Source organism: Mirounga leonina, unplaced genomic scaffold (genome assembly GCF_011800145.1).
Source record: "Mirounga leonina isolate KUSES-001 unplaced genomic scaffold, KU_Mleo_1.0 Mir_168, whole genome shotgun sequence".
Classification (NCBI taxonomy): Eukaryota; Metazoa; Chordata; class Mammalia; order Carnivora; family Phocidae; genus Mirounga; species Mirounga leonina.
Window position 1 is genome coordinate 22,949,913 of NW_023270426.1, and position 22,050 is coordinate 22,971,962.

Sequence of the window (22,050 nt, forward strand, 5' to 3'; positions counted from 1 at the left end):
CAGTGAGTTAAGAAATGAAGAGTAGTGGTGAACCACCTGATGGGAAGTGAGTGAATGGTAAAAAGGAAAAGAGGCAAAGAACAAGCCTTGAGATGATGAAGAGAAGACCACCACATAACACATGAAAAGATGACGGGAAGTCTCTTCTCACAAATGATTGTCTAAACCCATATACCTTTGAAAGTGGCGGCTGTCAATAACTAATAAGTAGACGGCCCAGGCCCCTACGCCTCCGAATCTCTAGCTGATGGTCTCGATGGTCTGGCATTTCCACTTGTTTCTGCGGGAAGAGGAGTAGCTGCACTAGTCTAGGAGCTGTGCTGCTTCAGTTAAAAGTCTTTGAGGGCGGGGCGCCTGGGTGGCTCAGTTGGTTGAGCGACTGCCTTCGGCTCAGGTCAAGATCCTGGAGTCCCTGGATCGAGTCCTGCATTGGGCTCCCTGCTCGGCGGGGAGTCTGCTTCTCCCTCTGACCCTCCTCCCTCTCATGCTCTCTGTCTCTCATTCTCTCTCTCTCAAATAAATAAATAAAATCTTAAAAAAAAAAAAAAAAAAGTCTTTGAGGGCTAAGTTGATGTTATTCTTGAATACTGCTCTCAATATATTGGGAATTAAACACATGACCTGAAGGCATGTGGTTCCTGTGGCACCTAACAAAACTTATCCCAGATCCTACCCTCTGGTTTGCATGCCCAGATACCTCTGTGGTGGCTGTTGTTCTGCTTCATCCAGATCCCTACTCCCATCACCACTAGTTTCGTCTTGTCTTTGCTTCCCTTGCAAGGTGCATTATTACAAATACATTTATTTCTAATAACCCTAAGGACCTTGTACCTAGAAACGTTACTAATTGTTCTCTCAGTTTGATTTCATTATTTACTGATTGAATGAAAACAGCAAGGGGTCTGAGTAGATACTTCAACAAAGAATATATGCTAATGGTCAATAAGCACATGAAAAGATGTGCAGCATCCTGAGCCATCAGAGAAATGCAAAGTAAAACCACAATGAGATCTCATTCCATACCCACTAGGATGGCTATCTTTAAAAAAGAGAGATAGAAAGAGTGGGAGAAAAGAAAAAAAACAAGTGTTAGTGAAGATGTGGGGAAATTGGAACCTTCATACATGCTGGTGGGAATGTAAAATTGTGCAGCTGCTTTGGAAAACAGTCTGGCAGTTTCTCTAAAGTTAAATTCCACTTCCAATCCTACTTTTAAATACCCAAGAATAATGAAAACACAGAGACATGTATATGAATGTTCATAACAGCTTTATTCATGATGGCCAGAAGGTGGAAATGGTTCAAATGTCCATCAGTTGATGAATGGATAAATAAATTCTTATATATCTGTATAATGGCATATTATTCATCAATAAAAAGGAATGAAATGCTGGCACATTCTCCAGCATGGAAGAACCTTTTTTTTTTTTTTTTTTTTTAAGATTTATTTATTTGACAGAGAGACACAGCGAGAGAGGGAACACAAGCAGGGGGAGTGGGAGAGGGAGAAGCAGGCTTCCCGCTGAACAGGCTCCCTGGACCCTGGTCCCAGGGCTCAATCCCAGGACCCTGGGATCATGACCCTGAGCCGAAGGCAGAAGCCTAATAATGACTGAGCCACCCAGGTGCCCCCAGCATGGAAGAACCTTGAAAATATTAAGTGAAAGAATCTAGTTACAAAAACCCATATACTAATGTGATTCCGTTTATATGAACTGCCCAGAATAGGCAAATCCATAGAGAAAGAAAGTAAAGTTAGTGGTTGCCAGTAGGTAGGGCTAAGGAATATTGAGGGACATGGGGAATGACTGCTGATGGATATGGCATTTGTTTTTGGGGTGATGAAAATGTTCTAAATGTTCTAAAAATGACTGTGGTGATGGTTTTACAACTGTGAATATCCTAAAAACTAGTGAATTGTATGGTTTAAATGGCCGAATTTTTTCGGTGTGTGAATTCTATCTCAGTAAAGCTGGGTGTTTGGGTGTTGGGTTTTTTTTTTTTTTTTTTTTACAAATTACTTTTTATTCTTTTATTTATTTTTTAAGAGAGAATGTGCACAAGCAATGGGGGTGGGGGGCAGAGTGAGAGGGAGAGAGAGAATCTTAAGAAGGCTCCACACTGTGGGATCGATGTGGAGCTTGCTCTCACAACCCTGAGATCATGACCTGAGCCGAAATCAAGAGTCGGACGCTTAACTTACTGAGCCACCCAGGTGCCCCTACAAATTACTTAATAAATTTTACACTTCCCGTGCAGAACCTGAAATACCAGATGTTCATCACAAGATAATTAAGAATGATGGGTAACTGGAACGAACCTAGAAATCATATAGGAAAATAATGATGTACATCCATAGGATGGAATAAGAAACAGTTAATGTGGTTTTTTAAAATTTTATTTTATTGTTATGTTAGTCACCAATCATTACATCATTAGTTTTTGATGTAGTGTTCCATGATTCATTGTTTGCATATAACACCCAGTGCTCCATGCAGAATGTGCCCTCTGTAATACCCATCACCGGGCTAACCCATCCCCCCACCCTCCTCCCCTCTAAAACCCTCAGTTTGTTTCTCAGAGTCCATAGTCTCATGGTTCGTCTCTCCCTCCGATTTCCCCCCTTCATTTTTCCCTTCCTACTTTTTTTTTAAAATATATAATGTATTGTTTGTTTCTGAGGTACAGATCTATGATTCAACAGTCTTACACAATTCACAGTGCTCACCATAGCACATACCCCCCCCAATGTCTATCACCCAGCCACCCCATCCTCCCACCCCCCACCACTCCAGCAACCCTCAGTTTGAAACAGTTAATGTTTTTAATGTATATTTAATGATATGGAGACGTACTTAAAAGAAGAAACAAGATCGTGTTATGTATTTTTTGACATGTGTACTTACGTATGCGCGCGTGTATGTGGGGGAGGGGGAAGCCTGGAATATAATGTCAAATTTTTAAAGAGTTGCTGTCACAGAGTGGAAAGATTAGAGAGAGTTTTGTTTCACTGCATATCTGTATTTCCAGTGTGTTTCTGTCACACTCACACAGCCTATTGTCTAACGCTTCTCTCCTCCATTTTTGTGAGTGTTGAGCGGTGGGCATGTGGTATGCGCCCTGGTGAGATGTGTGTGTTCAAGGCTGCAGCCGCTGCACTGACCAGAGTGGCCCACATACTTTATTTTCATGACGCTGAAAGAGTAAACAAGGAACTTCAATATCTTTGCAGGTTATCAATGCTGCATTGGCTTTAGCAGCAAAACCCCAGAGTAAACTGGCCCAAGAGAACATGGATCTTTTTAAAGAACAGTGGGAAAAACAAGTCCGTGTTCTCACAGATGCTGTCGATGACATTACTTCCATTGATGACTTCTTGGCTGTCTCAGGTAATGAGCTGGTTCCCCAGAGAAGCATGTGAGAATGTGCATAATTACTTTCACCTAAGACACAATAATGGACCATCAAAACGCCCCCAAGTCTGGGCAGGTAAATTATTCTAGCAGTAATACTGTGCTGGTTTTCGTTTTAATTAAAAAAACAACAGCAGCTCACAACAACAAACTGTCACTGACTCCTCAGCAGTGGGAGGTGGGGTTGGAGTTGTTTGCCTTGTGGTGGGGCTGGTCTTGATCTTAGAAGCAGGAATTAGAAAGCTGGCTGACAGTTTCCTCCGTTTATGTAGAGTGAGATTTTGCAACTGTGACCTGTTCAACACCATAACGACCCACCCCTGTTGCTGCTGTTGTATTTAGAAAAAAACATTGACCTGGGTCCTAGGAGAGGCTATGGTTGGTTGTGATGAGCTTGTGAAACTTAAGAGATTCCCAGCACCATCACCTTTAATTCCTTTTTGGAAATAATTTTTACCCCATCTTGGAAAGCTTCTTCCTTTCTCCCTCAGAAATGATCATAGTTTAACTGCCTACTTTTCGAAAGACTCTGTCTGCATGATGCACAGATAGAAAACAGAGAGGAAATATTTAAGTGCCATTTAATTATGAACTTGCAAAAAATAAATCTGGGTAATTCACCTCACAAAAACAGTTGATTTCATTATATAAACATAAACTGGTAATGACATAGTAAATTGCATTCATATAGAAAATGTCTGTCAACTGCAATTCACTGTTTATCACGCAGAGATAAATTTCAATCCATCTCCTTCAAGTCGAGTAAGTATAAATGCATTCTTCATTTAACAGGGCTTCTGCTGCCCTTAGCTTCACTGCTTGCTCTCTGGAGGTGCCAGGCTTCCTGAGGCCAGTGGCTTTGGGCAGAGTCAGTGGCTGGGTACTTGTAGGGCTAAAACTACCTGTCACCCCAGAGAACCACAGGCTGCAACGTGGGAGATGTGAGTGTCAGTGGGGCTTGAAAGAGAAGTGGGGCTTAAGTACATGCACAGCACAGTCCTCCAGCAGTGACCTATATCTAAGGTGACAGTGTGTTCTGCATACCAATGTCCTCCTCTCTCTGCCGGTTCTCCTTGGGACTGGTAGCTTTGGCTGTACTTGAGAGAATGGGGAGCGGGCAATCCATAAACTTCAAAAAGGGGGGATAAACCACACTGCTGCAGGACTGCCAAATCGCAGGTGCTGGTACTTTAAAACAAAAAACCCATTTGCAAGCACATCTTTGCAGGTGCCAAAAATGCAGCAATGGCTTTTTGGGGAAATCTTGGCCTTCTGTTGTTTTTCCCAATGAAGTACTGAATTATTCTTTTTCATCGGTTTAGAGAAAAACATTCCACCTTCACAGCACACTTTTAAGCAAACAACAAATTCTGAAATCTAAATGTAAAGCCCCCCTCCGGTGATAGATCCTACATTCCTAAACTTACTTCTCGTGATTAGGTTGGGTATATAGCTCAGGCTTGGTCTCAAGGGATTTTCAGTTCTTCTTACAGCAAAATAAAATGTAATAGAATCGAATGTCCCTCATGGAACATTCTTCAAATTGGAGAACAAAAAAGGATTCTACAGTAGCATTTAGTGGGATCCAGGCAGTATCTTTAGGGTATATGACATAAAACAGAAGCATGGTAAAAGAGAAATCAAATTCTTTAACAGATACACTTTTATCTGGTGAGTATGTTCAATTTTTATGCAAATGTGGGAAAATATAAGGGTTGACTTGATGGAAAGGAGTTTAGACAGTTTCTGTTTAGAAAATAAAAACACGGAACAATTCTCTAAGTCAGAAAGTGGTGGTGTTTTCAGAGTATCTGAATTTCAGAGGTCTACCCCGGTATCTTTCTCTAAGGTTTTGTCACAGGCTTGCTTAGCAGAGTCCAGCAATTAAAAGATTTACAGGGCCAGGCTATTACTCCTAATTCTCCGGATTCTCTTATGGTGTGCTTTGTAGGGACATGGGATGAAGGAGGAGACAAGCAGATGCCTGGGCAGAGTTCTCCTCCATTGACCAGTTAGTTTGTAGCATTTACACTCCTTTGTATTCTCACGCACCCAGCCCACCCGTGATAGCTTTAGCCTTTTCATGTGGGGCGACTAGAGATGTCTTCTGACTGGACACAGTCTTGCTGGGGAATTGACTGGCTCTCATCACAAGGAACCCCAGTTTGAACTGGGCAGGCCCCCACTGGAGAATCGGCAGAGAGAGGAGGACATTGGTATGCAGAACACACTGTCACCTTAGATATAGGTCACTGCTGGTGTCCAGTCCTTGGCCCTGGTGCAGGTCACGGCATCTCTGGTTGTGCACCATGGATTGGAGAGAGGTGTCAGTCTGCAGCGTTCATGGCAGTCTTTAGACAAGAAGTCACATCTTGTTCTCATCCTGTTGTGCCCCTCTGCCCATGTCCCCTTGTCCTGTGGCACACGGCGCGTCAGCAGTCCTGTCAGTGAGGGCGGCATGTTCTTGAGGAAGGGGGCTGGCTTCGGCTTGGCTTCTGGCATCATAGATCTTTGCCAAATGCAGATGAGGAAGCTGCTTGACTCCGGGAGTGGCTGTTGTGTACCGTTTTGTACTGTATTCTGGTACCTCTGGCAGTGTGATAGATTTTGTAGAATAGTTCCACTAGTGATTTTCCACCGTCAAAACCTTGGACTTGATGGCGCCTGAGGTGTTCGCTGTAGCCTGTCCACTAGCCAAGAACCCCTCCACGGGTAAGTTACTTAGGGAATAGAACTGCTTTCTCTCTGTTGTTCCTGCATATTCAGTACCTTGGGTTCCCAAAGTTCCCCCATACTTGCCACAAGTCATACCTAAATTTGTGGCTCAAGAAGTAATGGTCATTTTGTGTATAATCTGTTAAAGCTACCAAGCATTTCATGAGGCTGCAGGGCAGTGGAAACCTGGGTCCCTGTATATCAAATATGAGACAGTGGCACTTGAAAATAGATGTCATGCATGCCCCCGCCCCCCCGCCAGGGAAGGGGGAGTGGGGGCTCCTTTTCACCAAGTTATATTCAGAATGTGCCTTGTAAATATTGGAGATGGTTAAGATGGTAGAGCGCATTCAGCAAACCCCAAGTATGTATATTGACTGATCCCTTAAGGGCAGGAGTTTGAAATTTATCAAAGTGATAAAGACTGTTTGAATTTCATTTGAATTGTATTTGATACACGTTTTCCATGGAAATGCAATTTACTGTCTTATGCATTTATTCTGCTTACATGTGGAAGTTTTAGTTCCTTTTTTTTTTTTTTTCCAAGTGTTTGGTTAGAGTGGTTCTAATTGGGTTTATTACATTTCTTTACCTTACGCTCTTGGAAACAAATAGTATAGTGCATTAGATACTTTAGGGCAACACCTAAGAGTGGTAATTTGTACTTCTTCACTAAGTGTCAGTGTGCCCAAAGAATTTGGTCTGATTGAAGGCAGTTATTACTTTTTTTTTTTAATGGAAGGCCATTAAATAATAGGATTATGCAAAAAACCTGTGAAACTACAGATAAGGTCATGTTGAAGTTGGGTGTGATTTCTGACTCCCATGCCCACTAGCTGTGTGACCTTGGGCAGTTCAGTTAATACTTATGTGCCCTGGTTTCCTCATTAATTAATGGTGTTTTTTAATTTTATTTTTTAAAAGATTTTATTTATTTATTTTAGAGAGCACGTGCATGCATGCATGAGTGTGGGGAGGGCCAGAGGGAGAGAATCCCAGACTCCACAGAGTGAAGCCCGACATGGGGCTGGATCCCATTGCCCTAAAGTCATGACGTGAGCCAAAACCAAGGGTCGGAGGCTTCACCAAATGAGCTACCCAGGTGCCCCTGTATATGAAGTATTAATATTATAATCTCCTTTGTCTGCATAAGTTTACACCAGTAAGGATAGCCAGAGCAAAGGGTACACAGAATGAGCCCTGTTACTCATCATGGATTGAAGTATGAGTTCATGCAGGCTTTTTGGAGAATGCCAGTTGGCTTGGTGCCTAGAGGGCAATTAGGCACCACACATCTACGTTAAACATAATACGCCTTTTGACTTAGTAATCCTATTGCTAGAAATTTCCCCCAGGGATATGTACCCACATGTTTGCCAAAATAGCTGTACAAGGATGTTCATGTCAACTAAAATGTCTAAGAGAAGACTAGATATGTAAATTATGGCCCCTACGTCTATTCAGTAGGGTACTTTGCAGTCATCAAAAAGAATGAGGTAGAGGGGTGGAGGCAGGCCTAGAAAGGTTTTCAAATGAAAAACATATAATAGTGTCCATAATACGACCCCTTGTTAGACTGTTGTGTATGTGACTTTTTTCCTCTTAGAGGCACCTCTGATGTTGAACAGAGTGCTTAATTTAATGGGGTACAGATTGGTGTGTCTACTCCTAATGGACCCATGCTGAGTTTCCTTGGTAATTCAGTTAAAGCTAACATAATTTATGGTTTAGGTTAGCATAGGCACCTCCAACCCTCCCTTGTTTGTACATGTCCAGTGGAGACTCATTTCTGCCTTAGGGCTGAAGTACAGCGAGCAGAGTTGGTGCTTGTGTCCTGGGTATGTGGTGGCCTCAGCTGGATGGGGCTTTCCTAGAGACAGCTGTTAGGGCCAGTAGAGACTATTACTTTAGTCAGCTTCCCGAAATAGAAGGCTTCCTTTGTTGCTAAAGCATGGCAAGCCCTTCCCTGGTTTAGGTTCACTGGAAGAAAGCCAGTGTGAATTCAAGAAAGTCAAAATTGATTTTTCAAAACAGGTGTCTAGATGAAGGCTAACAAATCCTTGGTGGAAGTTTGGGCTACTTTGTCTAATGAATGAAAAAGAATGCCATGCTTCATTGATTCGAAGATGTGTTTCCTCCCCTGTATTAACAATCCTGAAACGAGGATGAATTTTAAAATCAACGATAAAAGGAAACACTGGTCTGTGGTTTAGTTGGCAATACTTTTTCCTTCCTTTTCTTCCTTTTATTTTCCTTTCCTTGGTGATACGAAATACAAATGTAAAATAGGTTTAGCAAAAGCAGCAGTTCTTAACCCACAGTATGGCGTGCAGGCTCAATACCAGTCTGTTCAGTTTACATTAATTATATAGAGAGTTTATATATAAAAGATGCTTCTGATGGGCTCCCCACCCATTTATTCTTTTTTTTTTTTTTTTAAGATTTTATTTATTTAATTGACAGGGACAGGAGAGAGGGAACACAAGCAGGGAGAGCGGGAGAGGGAGAAGCAGGCTTCCCGCTGAGCAGGGAGCCTGATGTGGGGCTCGATCCCAGGACCCTGAGATCATGACCCGAGCCGAAGGCAGATGCTTAACGACCGAGCCACCCACGCGCCGCCCCCACCCGCTTATTCTTAACAATTGGTTCACATATCCTCCCTAAAATTTATGTAAAAAGTTTAATACATTTTCTCTGTTAATAGTACAGTGATGGAAACCCTAGCAAGTCCCCTCTAATGTTTGAATTAGGGTCTTCTTAGCTGTACTGTGGTAATTCATTTTTCCCTTCTGTAATAGGAATTCACACTGTATTTTGGCTTTCACTGGAAATAATTTATTTAAAGAAAAGAAAGAAAAATTCACAGCAAAATGAAGAGGAGGGTACAGAGACTCTCTCTCTCCGTCACCCCACACATGCACAGCTTCCCCCATCACGGTGGCACATTTGTTACAGTTGATGAACCTGTACGACATTATCACCCAGAGTCCATCATGTACATCACTGTTCACTCTTGGTTGGTGTATCTTCCATGGGTTTGGACAAATGTATCCATCATCATAGTGCCATGTACAATATTCATTGCCCTAAAAAGTCCTCTATGCTCTTCCTATTCTTCCCTCCTCACCTCCAACTCCTGATACTTTTTACTGTCTCCATAGTTTTGTTGCCTTTTCCAGAATGTCATTTGGTTGGAATCATAGAGTGTGTAGCCTTTCAGATTGGCTTTTTTCATTTAATAATACACAGTGAAGGTTTCTCCATGTCTTTTCGTGCATAGCTCATTTCTTGTCAGTGCTGAATAATATCCCATGGTCTGGATTTACTTCATTTTTTCCATTCATCCACTGAAGTACATCTTGTTTGCTTTCAGCGGTTTGGCAATTATGAACAGAGCTGTCCTAAACATTCATGTGCAGGTTTTTCTGTGGATGTAAGTTTTTAGCTCCTTTAAATAAATACCAAGGAGTGTGACTCCTGGATCACATGGTCAGAGTGTGTTTAATTTTATAGGAAATGTGTTTTTACCAAATTTACTTTCAGTCCTTTCACATCATTACTTCTTCCTCATTGTGATTTTTTTTTTCATCTTACTCCATTTTGCCTGCAGTCTCTTGGGAAATACAAAGAGGAAGGCTGTGGTTTCTCTTGGGGTCTACAGGGGAACCTGAAGCCCAAAGGCAAGGCACTGTGGTGCTCTCTTCTTTGATAGATACACTAAGTACCACTTGCGTCTGGCTCCCTTTGACATGAAAGGAAATAGCACCATGACCACTCTATTATTGGGAGTATCTAAAGAGGTCAAGCTTACTGTTACTTCCCTTCTAGACACTGTCACATAGAACTTGACTGAGTATGTTAGCAGACACTGCGAGGGGAAGGGGAATGGCTTCTGGAAGTGGGTTAAATCAGGAGGCAGTCCAGAATAATGACATGTCAATGCATAAGATGACCAGATATGTTTCTTAAACAGATTATGTTTACCCTGGTTGTTCTAGCTCTTTCAGAAAAACTAGGACCTTTAATCTTTCACTATTGTACCAGGTATTCTTTTGGCTTAAGCGAGTGAACATGTCTTCTACAAGTCCTTAAATGTCTTGAAGAGCTCCTTTCTGAGCAGGAAGGCATTGGCCAAATGATGACACAGGGTCTTTCCTTTATGTCACTCTCCCACCCACCCCACAGGGTCTGAGCAGCCCTGTCATTTGGGCTGTCTGCTGGTGGTCTCTGCATTTCTGGGTGAGAACATTCCCTTTACCATTCGGGTCGGCTGTTTCAGATTGACATTATCCATTTTAATGGCTATATAGTACCCATATTTTATCCCTACTCTGCTCTTGGACATTTTGGTTCCACTTTGCTGTTGTTATAGATGAAGCTGAGGCTAACTCCTTACTCGGGGGTTCCCAGAATCCAGTGTCAAGCATTTTGCTTTGAGGAAAAATAGTTTTGGTGGGTCCTCCAAATCCAGTTAGAAAACTACTAGGAGCCACCTGTCAACACAATTCAAGGGTTTTTGCAAATACCACAGCAGTTCTATAGGCACCTGTGAGCGGATCACTAAATGTTTTGCCTCAGGTGGGCTCCCTCGGTGACCTCCAGAGGAGGATTCATTCTGCTTTCCAGCACCTTCTATCCCAGAGCTGTCCTGGCTTCTTGGCAAATTGTCCAAATACCATTGGCATCTACTGGAGGGAGGGGCAAGGGACTGGAAGGATAGAGACTTCTAGTGAACCCTTTCTTCTATTTTAGACTTTATTTTGGACATAAGGTCAGTGGGATTATTTCAAGAAAAGAGAAGTTATTAAGGTTTCTATGATCTGAATTTTCTGCCTGGCTTACAGAACAATTGTGCCTTAAAGATCTCAGTTGATCTCTCCCACTTTCTATAAACTTGGAATTGAAGATTATTATTCCTGGAGGTGATTACAGGTTGAATTTCTGTGGGACAGTTAATCCAGCGGTGAGTCTGGTCTCCAGCGAAATGATACACGGGGAACTTTGGCATGCAATGAGTACTCAGTGAGCGACAGGTGCCAGCCTGCAGTTGTCCCCTTCTGGTGGAATGCCTTCTCCCTCATTCAGCTTTTTGTTCGTTCTTCAGAGAATCACATTTTGGAAGATGTGAACAAATGCGTCATTGCTCTCCAAGAGAAAGATGTGGATGGGCTGGACCGCACAGCTGGTGCGATTCGAGGCCGGGCTGCTCGGGTCATTCATGTAGTCACCTCAGAGATGGACAACTATGAGCCAGGGGTCTACACAGAGAAGGTGCTGGAAGCCACAAAGCTGCTCTCCAACACAGGTTCGGGGACTCCCTCCCTTTATGGTGCTCCCCACGCATAGATGGCCTGGGTGGGCTGGGCCGCCCTGTGCCCTGGTTAGGAAGGGCAAGATCAGGATGCAGCTCAGGTCTTCACATGACATGTCTGGGTCGAACATCAGGCTTTGAGAAGTTGATCCGCCAAATTAAGTGTTTTCACCTTTCTTTCACGTGTCCCACAGCTAATGATGGGAATAGTTCTGAACATACTATCTAAGATGACCCTCTGAGTTGAGTTTCTTGTTAGTGAATAAATACTGAATTAAGCAGGGAGGGTCCTGTTCTTAAGCAAGGCCTCCAGTTTATCTCACTTCAGTGGCTCACCCATCCAAATCTGATACTGCAAAATCTGGTCAAAGAGACAAAGATGATGTGAGTCTTGGTAAAATATGGCATTTAATTTATTTCAACCGTAACTACTTCTCACATAGGTGGAGGCAGAGGCTCTTCATCATACACCTTGCCGCCTCGTGTCTCCCTGAGGGATTTAGGGAGGGCTGGTGGTAGAACAATGGTGTCTGCCAGGCCAGCAGGGTCTGCCCTGCCTCTTTCTCCACAGTCATGCCGCGTTTTACGGAGCAAGTGGAGGCGGCCGTGGAAGCCCTCAGCTCGGACCCCGCCCAGCCCATGGATGAGAATGAGTTTATCGATGCCTCCCGCCTGGTGTATGATGGCATCCGGGACATCAGGAAAGCAGTATTGATGATAAGGGTGAGTAACTGCATTTCAGACCTTGTAACAGCTTCTTGCTTATCGTTCGCTAAACTTGAGCAGTGCATCATTCTGGAACTCAGCAGATGCGGTGGCGGTGTATTAAAACCATGAATCTAAAAGCTGTTAAAATGAGATACATTTAATTATGTTGTCTAAATGACTTTTAGTCGCAAGTTAGAGCCCAAACTTGGGCCAAGAAGGGGAGCTAGTGTGAGTTGGCTTTGAGGATTTAGTTTCAGGCATACAGTCCCCGCAAATAGGAGGCTTCTGGTAAGTTAGAGGGAAACTACACAGAGCGAAGCCTCTTTGGTTGAGTATTTCCTTAACGCAGGTTGAAGTTATCCTTCACATAGAGTCCGCTGTCCTTGAAGGAGTGGTGGGGAGGCAGGAGGCTCCTGGGGCCTCAGTGCGTTCGCGGGGAGGATTCGTGCCTGTGGCAGCCACTGCTGATGCTCCCCGGAAGTGCCGCCTGCCCTGGGCCCCATTGGACCCATTTGCTCTGAGAACACAGCAGTTCTTACCAAGTGAGGGAAAGGCCAGCACCCCCTCCTTGTTGGCATAAACACAGGCGTTTTGGGAAACTACTAACCCCTCTGTAAAACGGCGCAGGGTGCTGGGGCCCAGTCTCACAGCTGTCTTGCCCTGACGTTTCATCTCTCACATGCTGTGCTGAGGATGAGCCCGTTGCTCTGGAAGCTGAGAGCAGGGAGTGTGAGTCCCTCTCCCCAGGGACCCCCGGGGGTCCCGCAAGCCTGGGCCAGGCCCCGCTCTCGCTGCAGAGTCGTGGTTGCCCTGCGGGGCCTGCCTGCTGCCCAGATAGCGGCCGGGCTGTGCTGCCCGGCCAGTAGGCTCAGGGGGCTTTCGTTTACTTTCATGGTTTGCTGTTGAACCTCTCAAGGTCGGCAGGGATCCTGTCCCACATTTTGTCTTCTCAGCTTGGCACCCTGCAGAACCCAGCCAGATAGTTAGCTGGAAACAGAGGCATTTCTAAGGCAGTTGCGTGAGGCTGGACCCGTTCCGTACGCAGTGTAGAAACGCTTGGGCCAGACCGCCGCTGCTCCTCCCTGGGGCTGAGGAGGACAGCCAGGTGTTGCTGGATCTCCCGGCCAGCTGCTGGCTGTTGCTGCTGCCTCCCAGGCCCGGGACAGGGCGGGGGGCAGGGGCTTGTTTTGCTTTCTCCATCCCTTCATACCTGTGCCCCAAGAAGAAACCTGGCCTGGCTGAATGACAGGTTAAACCCAGCAGCCATATCTCAGTAGTGTGAAGGGATCGGTCCCACCAACCACTGGTAAGGAACACAGCCCTATTTTTCCAGACTTCTTTTCCATACTGACAGATACCTAGAAATAGAATAAAAGGAACCTCAGTGATAAAGGGGAGTCATTGGTGTCTGAAGTTAACGTTTTGAGGGGTTTAAGTGCGTGGATACTGCAGACATGCGAGGAAATGTGTGCAGATCCTCAAGTGCTGTTGGGGGAAAGCAGGTCCTGGGAGCAGGCAGGCCTCCTGGGCCCCTCTTCCAGTTCTCGGACTGTAGGCAGGTTCCCTCATCTCTCTCATCTTCTCTTAAAAACAGAGGTGCTGGTGGTTTAAATGAGCTGTACTGTAGGTAATGTGCCCCACACAGGGCCGGGCCGTGCAAGAGCTGTGCTGGGACACGAGGATGGCAGTGGCCCGGCAGGGGCACGGGGATGGGGCCTTGGGTGGCAGAGGCGTGGGCTGCCAGGAGCGCTGGAGCCAGGGCGAGGTGGAGGCCTGTAAAGCACCCGGGCGGCAGGCCCTCGCCTTGAGCTCCGTTGCTGTTTCTAATTCAAGAATCCTTCCAACCCCAGGAACTCTTAAGCTGCTTGCTGTCCCGTTCTCCTCCACCTCAGCCTCCCTTCGTAGTCACACGTAGTTCTTGTCATTACCAGTGTCACGCGTCCCTTTCAGCAGCTCCCGCTCTCCAGGACTATGACAGCCCTGAGGCTTCCTCCCTCGTCACCCTCCCTCGGCCTCTCTGGTCTTTGCTTCACTCCTTTTCTAGCTTTGCGTCTCTCGTTAGTCCATAGACTCTCCTTTGCCCATTTCACTTCCTTATGTTGCCTCACACGGTCCAGTCCTCGTGGAATCCGCCTTCGGCTGAGCCTGGCCGAGTGCTGGCAGCCGCCTCTCGGGGGGTCCTGCAACCGGCCAGCATTGCCCCCCACCCTTAGCACGCAGGGAGGTTTCAGACCTTCCTGCTCGCCTCCTCAGTGGCCTGCTGCTCTCTCTCTCTGGTGCGGGGGTGGTCTGGACATCCGGCCTGCCGCCTGCCCCTGCCTTGTCTGTGCACGGGGACTCCGCTTTCCCCTCTCTCCGTGGATGTCCCAGTGCTCCGAAGACTGTCCTCCGGCGCCTTTCCCCAAGCGTGTCGCGTGACGGTGTTTCTCCCCTCTTCAGGAAAACCTCTTGGTGTCCCCCTCCTTCTTAGTCTGCTTTGCTGCTTTGTGCTCATCTCTTCAGCTTCTGACCAGTGGCACGCCTGGTAGCAAAGTTCTCGAACTCTTCTCTGACTGTCCTTATTCCCTTGGTGGATAAGACATGAGGGTGACTCTCCTGAGTTCTACACACACCTGCTCCCTCTTGCCGCTCGATTATCTAACAGGCACCTCCTGATCTTTCACCCCCACCCTGTGCCGCCCGGTCTTACGTGTTAGTTGCTGGCAGCCTACCTTCCACTTGCTCAGGCCCAACCTCACAATAACTCTTGCTTGCTCTTTTGGTCTCCTGCCCCACATCTGATCTATCAGCAGATCCTGTCAGACCTACCCTCACAGTACAGAGCGCATCTGAACACTGGTCCCACTCTAGGCCAGGCCGCTGACGTCACTCACCTGGATTCGTGCAGCCGCCTCCCTGTTCTCGTCCCTTGATGCCTGCAGTCTCCCTGTCCACAGATCAGCCCAAGTGGTCCTTTTAAGCTTCAGTTAGGTCATGTCACCCACTGCTCCACACCGTCCGCAGACTGTGTGGGGCGCCAGTCCTTACCCTGGCCCACAGGCCTTCTAGGACCTCACCACCTGCTGCTCTCCGGGGGCTCCTGTTGACAGGAGTGGACCTGTGACATGTGGGCAGTGAGCTGAGTCCCTCTGCCGTGGCCTCCTTGCTCCTGTAATTGCCCCGGCAAGTTCCTCCCTCTGGGCCTTGGTTCTGGTGACCCCATCCGGCTAGGACACTCCTCCCTTAGGTCCTCCCATATAACCCTCGGTGCTTTATTGATTTTAATCACTTTCTGATGTGAAAAAGTTCACTTTTTCATTTTGTTTCCTGTCATTTTTCCCATTAGTATATAGGTAAGAGCAGGGATATCGCTGTGTGTTAGTCATTTTGTACCTCCAGGGCCCAGAACAGTACTTGCCACACAGATACTCAGCAAGAATGAAAGAAGAGGAGGTACAGGGTTTTCTTGGGTCTCTGTTGGACTAGCGAGGGTGGTACAGAAGCAGAGTTCTTATCAGGAGGCACTTCTTTGAGAAAAATCCTCCACAGGTGTCTGTGACCCTAGGATTTAAAATGGCCAGTGGTGGTGTAGTGTTTCATGTTGCCAAGTCCGAGAGACTTCAGGATCTTCCATTCATGTGTTCCTTATGGCTTGCTGGTGTGACCCCCGCTGTCCTTACCTCATCTCATTGAGGGACAGGCTTGGCCTTTGCCTGTGTACAAACCCAAGATAGTCTGGGCCTGGCCAGATGCTTCCTCACACGTCCTCTCATTGAGGCCTCACAGAGAGCCCTTGGGCTGGGCTTGGATTAGGTCCTGGTGCGGATGAGGGACTCGCCTCACTGCCCTCCTGTCACAGGCTGGCCAGCTGGGCCAAGAGCCAACCCCAGCTGTTCCGCCTGCTGCCCTGTTACTGATAACTTCCAGAAGACAACATTATGTTTCAAGTCAGCAGCTAATCATGAGAGGCTGGAGGTTGTGCAAAATAGGAATTTTATTTCATAATTAAAGCAAAGAGCTAGGACCTAGTAATCAGGGCCTTCGGTACATACTCAGACTTTACCTGCCATATTCTTTTTGCATTCATAAAAGTAAATACAAAAGAAATCCATAAAAATCCACTACCTGTTTGTACTCCTCAAAGCAGTATCCTAAGAGAAAGCCCAGTATTATGTAATTCATTAATTTTCTTTTTGCCATCAAGTGGGAAGGTTATGAGAACCTGCTTAATGTTGGATAAAATATTTCTCTTTTTAATACAGTGCGTTTCCTACCCAGGATAATCCTCACCTTTGTGTTAGGATACAGGTGTTAGAGGAGTACATGATTTCAAAGAGAGTCTTGACTCTAGTGGAAGTTAAAGCCCCAGCCCCCATAGAGAAACTACTCGATCCTTTGGGAAGTATTGATGTGGTGCCTTTGCCCAGTGTTTGTTGGATGGGCCACCCCGCGTGTGCATCAGTGAGGCAGGGTCTTAGATGAATAATGAATGATTTTAACTTCACTCCCCAGAACTGTTTAGAACATGGCACATGAAAATCCAGAATTTTGGGTGTTCATACATTGGGCCCAGAGGCCCGGGCTTGTATCTGACTTGTGATCTCTGTGTTGGTTGTAGACCCCCGAGGAACTGGATGACTCTGACTTCGAGACGGAGGACTTCGATGTCAGAAGTAGGACAAGCGTCCAGACAGAAGATGATCAGCTGATAGCTGGCCAAAGTGCCCGGGTAGGGGACATGTTTGACTTCACTTTGCAGCCCTTCCGTGTGACTCCGGGAACTTGGCTTTTTATTTTCTAGGAAAATGCTCTCGATATTGAGAACACCATTTTCCCACTCTTTTCTCTGGCAGCAGGACTGAGGTTAACCTCAGTTGTGGCACATGCTAGCCAGTTGTCTGTTCCTCCAGAATGCCTCCTCAGCTGGGAGCAGGGCAGGAACAAGCCCTCTGCCTCAGCTGGGCCCTGGGGCTTTGGTTGATGACAGAGCCCTGCATCGGGAAGGCCATAGCATCCAGTCAATGCAGTGTTTGTTAAAAGGATTGTGAAATTCGAAAAAGATTGCTGTCTTTGCCCATCTCAATGATACCATGGGTATGAGCTATTTAATTATTCATGGGTTAAAAAAAAAATAACTGGTACATTCAAGAAAATCATTCAGAGCCATTGCATTCATTTGAGTCATTAAATCTTCAATCAATAGCGTTTATGTTTTTGGGAGCATGCCAAGAAATATTTCTGTGGAGTCTTTTTCCACTCCTTAGAAATCATTTTGCACAGCGAATGCATCATTGCTTTGGGCCCCACTCCATCAAGAGCACTTGGGGAAGCCGAGTGGGGAGCAGCTCAAGGCTTGGAGTCCGTGGGCCTTGAGGTGGGCACCAGGCCTCCAGGTGCTGCTTTGATAGTTTAATGCCATGTCAAGTAGCTGAAAGTAGAAGCCACAGGAAATGCCCACACGAGGCCCACCAGGGAAAGGGTTCCATGCATCAGCCCCTTCTCTTATGTCCTCTCCCCACGGCAGCAGGCGGAGGATGAATTTACAAAACAATGAAGTAGCTTGTGTTCCCGTACAGGTGTGATCTGGAAGCTTCCATGCTTAGCTTTCTATCCCTCACACTGTATTTTCCTCCACACTCCAACTTGTTCTTGAAAGTGGGTCGGAAATTCAGGCTGCTGTAAACCTCTGCTCAAAGTGAGAAGAAATGGACCTTTAGGCGAAACGAAACCTATTAAAGCATTATCCTACCTGTGTCATAGATTGCTTGGTAGAAATACTCTGGGCTAATGCACTGTGAGAACTTCATCTTCTCTTTATGTAAGAGCTTTCTGTGCTTCTCATTCCAGGCGATCATGGCTCAGCTTCCCCAGGAGCAAAAAGCAAAGATTGCAGAGCAGGTGGCCAGCTTCCAGGAAGAAAAGAGCAAGCTGGATGCCGAAGTGTCCAAGTGGGACGACAGTGGTAATGACATCATCGTGCTGGCCAAGCAGATGTGCATGATTATGATGGAGATGACAGACTTCACCCGGTGAGCTGCCCCCGCCCCCACCACGTATGCAGAGGGCGACCCTGTGCTGCTTTGCAGGCCTCTTCCTTTTCTGTCCATCTCCATCTACGTACGACGATCCTCGTTCTCTCTTGTCAGAGGTAAAGGACCGCTCAAAAATACATCGGACGTGATCAGTGCTGCCAAGAAAATTGCGGAGGCCGGATCCAGGATGGATAAGCTCGGCCGGACCATTGCAGACCACGTGAGTGAGAGGCTTGCTACGTGGGTTTCTTTGGGGAGCCCAGTGCGGTCCATTCCAAGGTGGTGACTATTATTTTTCTGGGGACACAGCACTCTTCTCATCTCCAACCTGTGCTTAACTTGTCAGCCTGCCTGATTAGAGATTTGTAAGGATTTCTGAATTCCTCTTTTTCTTTGACAAGCCTTAGGAGCCAGGCCCAGTTTGCGTTAAGAGCACCTCTCTGGAGCAGGTGCGTGTGTCCTGCCATCCTCTGTGGTGGCGGCTCTTCAGCCACTCCTGTGGGCCGCTGCTTGTTCTCTCCCCGTATGCTACAGACCTTCAGATCCAGCCAGGAGCTGCCTCTGCGGGTCCTCACACACTGGAACTAGGGGTAGAAGGGCATCTCGTGGGTGTGTTTCGCCTAAGAATTAGGAGTCCCACGCCAGTGCTTTGGAAAGTGGATGTGCTCCGCTGGGGACGGATGCGTCTGTCCCCTGCGCTGCGTGTTCTCAGGCACCCAGCCTTCACCCCTTTGCTTCCATATGCATCTCTCAACAAAGGTGGTTCCTATCTCCTGGCAACTTTACAGTACATTTCCCCTGATGCTCTAAGATTCATTATCGGAGCCCCTGTTGCCCATTAGAGTTTTTCCCTGTAGGTCCAACCTCGCAGTCTTCTCCTTGCCCTGAAGGATCCAGGCAGCAGGACAAGTGGCAGTGGCTCCTCACCACTCAAGCCAAAGATTTAGAAGTCGTTCTTGACTCCCCTCTTTGCAGTCCAGGACGAAGCCCTGGTGTATCTGCCAGCCACAGGCAGCTTGACACCATCCAGTCTTCTCCTCTCTGCAGCCACCAGCTCAGGCCAGGCCTCCCCAGCCCGGGCCTAGACGGCGGTGGCCTCTCCTCACCTGTCCCGCCTTCCACTCCACACGGCCCATGGCCGCCAACTCGGTCTTGATGCATAGATCGGAGGTGGCTCTGCAGTTCTTCACTAGCTTCTTAGCACAACATTCCAGCCCCACAGGAGGGAAGTGTTTGCTGTAAACACTTGAGAGAGGTGCTCTATTTCATTGTTGGTGGGGAGCTTCCTAAGCCACCCTCAGCTTTGGCAACAGGACAGGAACGGGGCTGCCCTTAGTTTCCCTGAGGCTGGTCAAGACCTCACGGTCCCTGGTGCTCTTTTCCTTGCTTCGGTTTACTCACTCATGAACAGCTCCTTTTATGCTACGTTTAGGAGCACGTAAAGTGTCTGTGAGCAGAAGAGCACTTGGATGGTTATTATGTGGCTCAAAGCACTCTCCCTTCTCTCCAGAACCAGGCTCTTGCTGAGGCTTTTTCTCCCGTTGAGGGACATGGGCCCCAGCAGAGCCGCCTAGGGCCGGAGTGCCGCCAGTAGCTGGTAACTGCCCTCCCCTGCCCTTCGCGGGCACTGAGGCGCGCCCCGCTAGCCCGGGGGGTCGGCTGTGTTGGGGCCAGGCCTGGGGTGCTGGGTGCTGAACTGCTGCTCCCCCGTCAGTGCCCAGACTCAGCCTGCAAGCAGGACCTGCTGGCCTACCTGCAGCGGATCGCCCTCTACTGCCACCAGCTCAACATCTGCAGCAAAGTCAAGGCTGAGGTGCAGAATCTAGGTGGGGAGCTCGTCGTCTCGGGGGTAAGTTTTATCCATGAAAAGAAGTGGTTTTCCAAAATGAAAGTAGCCTCGTGTCCACATACATTCCTTACCTGCCCTGAAACCAGGAAAGTGCGCTGTGGAAAAACCACAGGTTTCTTCTCCGTCCTCGGCGCGCACGGGCTGCACGTCGGCAGCACCCTGATGAACCGCAGTACCTGGTGACGGCCGGGAGCCATTACCGGGCTGGCCTCTGGCTGGGAAAAAGGAGTTTTATCTTTCCTGTTGTTCTTCCCCCAGAGAGGAATTGAACCTGTTCAAAAATTACAGAGATGACATAGCCAGGCTTTGTCAGACCTCCTCCACCCTTCACGGAGTGCTCGAGGGGTATCTCTTCCCTGGCTTGTTTCCTGTGCCACGGTTCGGACCCCTCGTCACGTTGGGTGGGGGGAGCGGATTTCTTGCTTGGCCTGCTGGGCTCCACGGATTCCCTGTAACTTCTGCTCATCTCGGGGGATTTCCTTTCAGAGAACTCCGTGGTATGCGCGACATACCAAAGGCGGTGGGTTTCTGTCTAGGACGCTGCCTCGTCCCTGCTGGTGGTTACAGCTCCATGGTCACTCACAGATCCTCCTCTGGGTTTTGAGTCTGAATCAAGATTCGTGGAGGGGTGCGGATGGGCAAGGTGATGGTGCCTTGTGTTTTGGGTACTTCTAAGTATCCGAAACAGGCATTTTCAGCTTTCTTGGATAAGGTCAGTAACCATTGGGAGAGCTACTGCCCAGGCCCCTGTGGTCCTCACTGCCCTGTCTGTGCATCTCAGGTGGACAGCGCCATGTCCCTGATCCAGGCCGCCAAGAACTTGATGAATGCGGTGGTACAGACGGTGAAGGCGTCCTATGTGGCCTCCACCAAGTATCAGAAGTCTCAGGGCATGGCTTCCCTCAACCTCCCGGCTGTGTCGTGGAAGATGAAGGCACCTGAGAAAAAGCCCTTGGTGAAGAGAGAGAAGCAGGATGAGACCCAGACCAAGATTAAACGGGCATCTCAGAAGAAGCACGTGAACCCTGTGCAGGCCCTTAGCGAGTTCAAAGCCATGGACAGCATCTAGGGCCGCCCTGCCCCCACCTCTTGGGGCTTCTAAAGATCGGTCACTGCTCTTCACCCAAATGTATCCGCTAAGTAGAACAGTGATGTTAGATTCCACAGGGACGTAGGCAGATTTTAAACCTGTCCAGGTGGTGAATTTGGCAAGGACATACTTGTGTTTAGATTGGTCAAAAATCCTTTTGGAATTCAGAAACACATTTCTAGCTATATTTTTGTAAGCTTAAATAAAAATAAAAATAATTCCATAACCAAAGAGAAACCCACATTAACTTGTTAGTGACACTCTTGAGCGAGTTCACAGTGTGGCATTAGGGGCTGAGAGGAGGGGATCGGAGTCCACCTTGGCTAGGGAGGCGGCTTCCACCAGCCCTGGGTTGGGGGGGGGGGTTGGCTGGTGTCACATGACCATAGATGTTCCCAAGGAAGCTACCTGGGCATCTTAGGAAGCTGTGCCTGGAGAAGGGACATTCTCAGAAAGGTCTTGGAGGGACAAACCACACGAGGCTCAGTAAAACATAATGCATCATGAAGAAAACTGATTACTCTCTTTATGACACGAAATGAGAATTTTAATGCCTGGTTACAATTACTAATGTACTCTGCTGCAGGTCATTAATAAATATTGTTGCTTTTTTCAGGCTAGAATGTTGTGATGCCCTAATCAGGACATGCTTTTTTCCCTTTCCTCAGCTTCAAATGCAAATTCATCTTGGGCTCACTTCTAATAATTGCAGTGTTTCCTGCCTTGGGCTTTGCAACAGAAGCCTGACAAAATAGTGTTTGCTTAGGCAATAATAATTTTAGACTTTACCTTATTTGTGATTACTATAGCGATTACTATAGCTACAAGGTATAATTTTACTGTCTTATTTAAATTTTATGAATTTGAATGTTTTTTACACTAACTAACTTTTCCCAATAAAGTCCACTATGAAACCAAGTCTGAGAGGCCAAGGTCATTTTCTTTGCCTTCTA

General features: G+C 47.1%; 1 protein-coding gene across 2 annotated transcripts in view; it reads left to right on the top strand.

Moving 5' to 3' along the window:
* The window catches only part of CTNNA1 (catenin alpha 1), a 183,670-nt gene extending 161,655 nt beyond the window's left edge, over positions 1-22,015 (top strand). The window contains exons 11-18 of one of the 2 annotated variants that reach the window (XM_035014240.1): positions 3,233-3,389; positions 11,233-11,433; positions 12,011-12,162; positions 16,745-16,855; positions 17,974-18,155; positions 18,273-18,378; positions 19,873-20,007; positions 20,789-22,015. In XM_035014240.1, coding sequence (XP_034870131.1) covers positions 3,233-3,389; positions 11,233-11,433; positions 12,011-12,162; positions 16,745-16,855; positions 17,974-18,155; positions 18,273-18,378; positions 19,873-20,007; positions 20,789-21,076 — 1,332 coding nt within the window. In that variant the 3' untranslated portion in view covers positions 21,077-22,015. The remainder of the gene's footprint in view (positions 1-3,232; positions 3,390-11,232; positions 11,434-12,010; positions 12,163-16,744; positions 16,856-17,973; positions 18,156-18,272; positions 18,379-19,872; positions 20,008-20,788) is intronic. The other variant, XM_035014241.1, reaches the window with a different exon arrangement.
* The last annotated feature ends 35 nt before the right edge of the window (positions 22,016-22,050 follow it).